Here is a 6,798-nt window from a genome sequence, read left to right on the forward strand (position 1 = left end):
TACCAAGAATATGTTTTTCGCGACGCGGATCCTGTGTTCTGCCTTACAAACAGGACAACGGAGTGGATTCCATGCAGCGACCCAAAAAAAAAACAACTCTGAAAAAGAGGGAAACGAGGCGGTCTTCTGGTCAGACTCCGGAGACGGGCACACCGTGCACCACTCCCTAGCATTCTTCTTGCCAATGTCCAGTCTCTTGACAACAAGGTTGATGAAATCCGAGCAAGGGTAGCATTCCAGAGGGACATCAGAGACTGTAACGTTCTTTGCTTCACGGAAACGTGGCTCACTGGAGAGACTCTATCCGAAGCGGTGCAGCCAACGGGTTTCTCCACGCATCGCGCAGACAGAAACAAACATCTTTCTGGTAAGAAGAGGGGCGGGGGCGTATGCCTTATGACTAACGCGACATGGTGTGATGAAAGAAACGTACAGGAACTCAAATCCTTCTGTTCACCTGATTTAGAATTCCTCACAATCAAATGTAGACCGCATTATCTACCAAGAGAATTCTCTTCGATTATAATCACAGCCGTATATATCCCCCCACATGCAGACACATCGATGGCTCTGAACGAACTTTATTTAACTCTTTGCAAACTGGAAACCATTCATCCGGAGGCTGCATTCATTGTAGCTGGGGATTTTAACAAGGCTAATCTGAAAACAAGACTCCCTAAATTTTATCAGCATATCGATTGCGCAACCAGGGGTGGAAAGACCTTGGATCATTGTTACTCTAACTTCCGCGACGCATATAAGGCCCTGCCCCGCCCCCCTTTCGGAAAAGCTGACCACGACTCCATTTTGTTGATCCCTGCCTACAGACAGAAACTAAAACAAGAGGCTCCCACGCTGAGGTCTGTCCAACGCTGGTCCGACCAAGCTGACTCCACACTCCAAGACTGCTTCCACCACGTGGACTGGGACATGTTTCGTATTGCGTCAGACAACAACATTGACGAATACGCTGATTCGGTGTGTGAGTTCATTAGAACGTGCGTTGAAGATGTCGTTCCCATAGCAACGATTAAAACATTCCCTAACCAGAAACCGTGGATTGATGGCAGCATTCGCGTGAAACTGAAAGCGCGAACCACTGCTTTTAATCAGGGCAAGGTGTCTGGTAACATGACCGAATACAAACAGTGCAGCTATTCCCTCCGCAAGGCTATCAAACAAGCTAAGCGTCAGTACAGAGACAAAGTAGAATCTCAATTCAACGGCTCAGACACAAGAGGCATGTGGAAGGGTCTACAGTCAATCACGGACTACAGGAAGAAATCCAGCCCAGTCACGGACCAGGATGTCCTGCTCCCAGGCAGACTAAATAACTTTTTTGCCCGCTTTGAGGACAATACAGTGCCACTGACACGGCCTGCAACGAAAACATGCGGTCTCTCCTTCACTGCAGCCGAGGTGAGTAAGACATTTAAACGTGTTAACCCTCGCAAGGCTGCAGGCCCAGACGGCATCCCCAGCCGCGACCTCAGAGCATGCGCAGACCAGCTGGCCGGTGTGTTTACGGACATATTCAATCAATCCCTATACCAGTCTGCTGTTCCCACATGCTTCAAGAGGGCCACCATTGTTCCTGTTCCCAAGAAAGCTAAGGTAACTGAGCTAAACGACTACCGCCCCGTAGCACTCACTTCCGTCATCATGAAGTGCTTTGAGAGACTAGTCAAGGACCATATCACCTCCACCCTACCTGACACTCTAGACCCACTCCAATTTGCTTACCGCCCAAATAGGTCCACAGACGATGCAATCTCAACCACACTGCACACCGCCCTAACCCATCTGGACAAGAGACCTATGTGAGAATGCTGTTCATTGACTACAGCTCGGCATTCAACACCATAGTACCCTCCAAGCTCGTCATCAAGCTCGAGACCCTGGGTCTCGACCCCGCCCTGTGCAACTGGGTACTGGACTTCCTGACGGGCCGCCCCCAGGTGGTGAGGGTAGGCAACAACATCTCCTCCCCGCTGATCCTCAACACTGGGGCCCCACAAGGGTGCGTTCTGAGCCCTCTCCTGTACTCCCTGTTCACCCTCCCTGTTCACGACTGTTCACCCTCCCTGTTCACTCCCTGTTCACGACTGCGTGGCCATGCACGCCTCCAACTCAATCATCAAGTTTGCGGACGACACAACAGTGGTAGGCTTGATTACCAACAACGACGAGACGGCCTACAGGGAGGAGGTGAGGGCCCTCGGAGTGTGGTGTCAGGAAAATAACCTCACACTCAACGTCAACAAAACTAAGGAGATGATTGTGGACTTCAGGAAACAGCAGAGGGAACACCCCCCTATCCACATCGATGGAACAGTAGTGGAGAGGGTAGCAAGTTTTAAGTTCCTCGGCATACACATCACAGACAAACTGAATTGGTCCACTCACACAGACAGCATTGTGAAGAAGGCGCAGCAGCGCCTCTTCAACCTCAGGAGGCTGAAGAAATTCGGCTTGTCACCAAAAGCACTCACAAACTTCTACAGATGCACAATCGAGAGCATCCTGGCGGGCTGTATCACCGCCTGGTACGGCAACTGCTCCGTCCTCAACCGTAAGGCTCTCCAGAGGGTGGTGAGGTCTGCACAACGCATCACCGGGGGCAAACTACCTGCCCTCCAGGACACCTACACCACCCGATGTCACAGGAAGGCCATAAAGATCATCAAGGACATTAACCACCCGAGCCACTGCCTGTTCACCCCGCTATCATCCAGAAGGCGAGGTCAGTACAGGTGCATCAAAGCTGGGACCGAGAGACTGAAAAACAGCTTCTATCTCAAGGCCATCAGACTGTTAAACAGCCACCACTAACATTGAGTGGCTGCTGCCAACACACTGACACTGACTCAACTCCAGCCACTTTAATAATGGGAATTGATGGAAAATGATGTAAATATATCACTAGCCACTTTAAACAATGCTACCTTATATAATGTTACTTACCCTACATTATTCATCTCATATGCATACGTATATACTGTACTCTATATCATCGACTGTATCCTTATGTAATACATGTATCACTAGCCACTTTAACTATGCCACTTTGTTTACATACTCATCTCATATGTATATACTGTACTCGATACCATCTACTGTATCTTGCCTATGCTGCTCTGTACCATCACTCATTCATATATCCTTATGTACATATTCTTTATCCCCTCACACTGTGTACAAGACAGTAGTTTTGGAATTGTTAGTTAGATTACTTGTTGGTTATTACTGCATTGTCGGAACTAGAAGCACAAGCATTTCGCTACACTCGCATTAACATCTGCTAACCATGTGTATATGACAAATTTGATTTGATTTGATCTAAATTACTATCTCCACGTAGCATTCACCAATAGCCATGAAATGCTACCACACGGTCTGGAACGAACAGGACCCTGAACATCTTCTACCCCCAAGCCATAAGACTGCTAAACAAGACTGATAAATAGTTCATCAAATGGCTACCCAGACTACCTGCATTGACCCTTTTTTGCACTAACTCTCTTGCACTGATTCTATGCACACATAATGGACTCTACTCACTCACTCACTCACATACTGACACACACACTTTCACACTCGCCACATATGCTGCTGCTACCTGTCTATTATATATCCTGTTGCCTAGTCACTTTACCCCTACCTATATGTACATAACTACCTCAAGTACCTGCACATCGACTTGGTACTGGTACTCCTTGTATATAGCCATGTTATTTTTACTTGTTATTTGTTATTCACTGGTATTTATTCCTCGTGTCACTAATATTTAACTCTGATTTGTTGGAAAGGAACCCGTAAGTAAGCATTTCACTGTCAGTCTACAGTCTGTTGTTTACGAAACATGTGACAAATACAAATGTTTTCAATTTTTGATTTGTGACTGTAAGCCTGTTTTGCTTGTTCTCTTCTCCTTGTGTAGTAGACTGTGAGAAGCCCCCTCTCCCTGTGCTGCTCACCCTTAGAGGGGTCTACAGAGAGGGGGCCATGAGCCCAGCGGTCAGAGAGCTGGAGGTGGGCTGCATCTGCTCCACACAGCCTATGGCCAAAAAGGTAGGCTAATACTTATACTATTGTTGTTGATTACAATTAAAAAACAAGGGGTTAGACTTCTTCTGGAGACTTTTGGTTACAACACCCTATCTTTAAATAAAGTAAACACGCACATGACCACGACCAGGGTCACTGCTAGCTCACTGGTTCCAGCAGCAGCAGCCTTACAAACAGGTTGAAATACCGTCATTACAAAACAGGTTGAAATAACATAATTAAAAACAGCTTGAAATCTAGCTTAAATAACGTCATTAGTATGAGTTCAGATTCATTTGGAGATCCTAACATTGGCTGCAGTGTACCACTCCCCCTTATTTACTCTCTCTCATGGATTCAAAATCAGTGAATTAGTGAAAGCATAGGCTAGGGAGTTAGTTTCCACCACATTTCTGAAAAGATCCCATGCTGTTTATTCCATGAGATGGAGTGAGCAACTGCACAGTTAGGGGAGAAGAGTAGACAATCGGACCACTTGACCACAACACATGACTTCCCCCTCCCTCTCCTCCTGTGTTGACCTTACCTATGTTGTGAACTTTGCCCTCTCCTGTCCATGTGCAGAACGTGGAGTTCAGCTGGGAGGGGCTTCAGGCACTGCAACAGAGGGGCTTCACCGTGGAGCCGACCAGGGGCACGGTGGACGCCGGCCACAGACGCACCATCACTGTGATCTGGACTCCTCCTTGTGGCCTTAAGGTGAGACTGCCGTCTAAAAGCCTCAACATGAATTGGGCTTTGGGGTCAATTCAGTTCAATTCATCTATTGAAAATAATCTCACGAGGAAAACGTGGCTGAAAGTTTTTTAGTTCATGAATTTAATTGCCATTCACTTCTCCTGAATGGACAGATCTAGAATGGTGTATAACCATACCATGACCTGTACTTTAACACAGTGTTTCTCAAGGTGGCCACATTTTTGTTCTAGCCCAGCAGCAATACCACATCAGACTCAATTTATGAACACATCACCAAGCCCTTGATTAGTTGAATCAGGTGTGTTAGCTCTGGGTTATAACAGAAATGTGCACACTCTAGTGGTCCCCCGAGAAACACTGCTCTGTTGTGCACTATGGTGTAACATTCACCTCCTATTCAGATAAATGTTCAATCAGGGTAGTTACAAGCTAATTATTAGAATCAGGTGTGTTTGGTTAGGGGTGGAGTGAAAACATGCAGTACAGTAGTGCTCCACGTCCAGGGTGGAGAGCCCTGTACTAGACACAGCAAGCTGTCAAGTTATTCGTCCCAGGTGCTTCCACGTGAAGGGAAAACTGTATAATATAGTTTTAGTTATTTCACTCCCTTAGATCTGCATAGGATGGTCGTTTTTGTTTTGACATATTTCAGTTATCAAAGAAAATGTGCAAATCAAGTGAAACCATAACTGCATACAAAAAAAGAGTCTGTATGTATTACAAAGTCTCAGTGTGAAGAGAACGTACCAACTACACTTCCTGTTCCTTCATGTGGCTTTCTACATTACAAAAAATATATTTTCCTCTTATTGTATTTGCACATGTACTGTACATCCTCCACTGATTGTTGATTTAATTCTGATTGTGTGTGTCTGTGTCGGTGCGTGCGTGCGTGTGTCTGTATGTGTGATTTTAGCCGAATGAGGTGGTGCAGGTGTGTGCGCCCCTCACCCTGAGAGGAGACGAGACAGAGGTATACAGTGTCACCCTGCTGGCCTTGGCTTCCAGGGCTAGTCAAGACCCTTCACACACAAACTAACCAATATGCAAACATATAGAACACTTCACACAGTAACCAATATCCAAAGACACAGAACACTTCAGATGGGACTGGAGGAAAATTAACTCATTGTTATATGTTTAAATATTGTTTAAATACTTTAGTGTAATATACGAGTGTGGACAAAATGTCCCTTGTCATGGTACTTATTGGAAATAATATGAAATGTTTTAAAGCATAATTTTTAAGGCACTTTGTGGACAAGTTATATGGATATGGGTTATTTTATAAGCAAAAATACTGTGGAAAGAATATTTAAAAACATTGACAACAATGCATTTCAATAAATACCTATGGGCATAATCACATAATCAGCCTTTGATCATTATTGGGGGACTATCTCAAACTCAAATTAGAGATAGCCCCTGTTCTAGGCTGGTTTCACCACCAGGGGGCAGAATACACCAATGTTGTTAATTAACAAACTATAGTTTGGGAAGTCGGTTAGGACATCTACCTTGTGCATGACACAGGTACATTTTCCAACAATTGTTTACAGACAGATTATTTCACTTAAAAATTCACTGTATCGCAATTCCATTGGGTCAGAAGTTTACATACACTAAGTTGACTGTGCCTTTAAACAGCTTGGAAAATTCCAGAAAATTATGTCATGGCTTTAGAAGCTTCTGATAGGTTGACATAATTTGAGTCCGTGAGGTCCGTGGGGCGACGCACAATTGGCCTAGCATCGTCCGGGTTAGGGAGGGCTTGGCCGGTAGGGATGTGCTTGTCTCATCGCGCACCAGCGACGCCTGTGGCGGGCCGGGCGCAGTGCGTGCTAACCAAGGTTGCCAGGTACACAGTGTTTCCTCTGACACATTGGTGCGGCTGGCTTCCGGGTTGGATGCGCGCTGTGTTAAGAAGCAGTGCGGCTTGGTTGGGTTGTGTATCGGAGGACGCATGACTTTCAACCTTTGTCTCTCCCGAGCCCGTACGGGAGTTGTAGCAATGAGACAAGATAGTAGCTA

At 45.8% G+C, this 6,798-nt stretch overlaps 1 protein-coding gene across 2 annotated transcripts in view; it reads left to right on the forward strand.

Moving 5' to 3' along the window:
- The window catches only part of cfap74 (cilia and flagella associated protein 74), a 49,295-nt gene extending 43,160 nt beyond the window's left edge, over positions 1 to 6,135 (forward strand). For both annotated transcript variants that reach the window (XM_036947181.2, XM_090203255.1), the window contains exons 37-39: positions 3,941 to 4,071; positions 4,633 to 4,767; positions 5,684 to 6,135. In XM_036947181.2, coding sequence (XP_036803076.1) covers positions 3,941 to 4,071; positions 4,633 to 4,767; positions 5,684 to 5,806 — 389 coding nt within the window. In that variant the 3' untranslated portion in view covers positions 5,807 to 6,135. The remainder of the gene's footprint in view (positions 1 to 3,940; positions 4,072 to 4,632; positions 4,768 to 5,683) is intronic.
- Positions 6,136 to 6,798: the final 663 nt, after the last annotated feature.

Source organism: Oncorhynchus mykiss, chromosome 16, assembly GCF_057628025.1.
Source record: "Oncorhynchus mykiss isolate SJ-2025 chromosome 16, ASM5762802v1, whole genome shotgun sequence".
In the NCBI taxonomy this organism is placed as follows: Eukaryota; Metazoa; Chordata; class Actinopteri; order Salmoniformes; family Salmonidae; genus Oncorhynchus; species Oncorhynchus mykiss.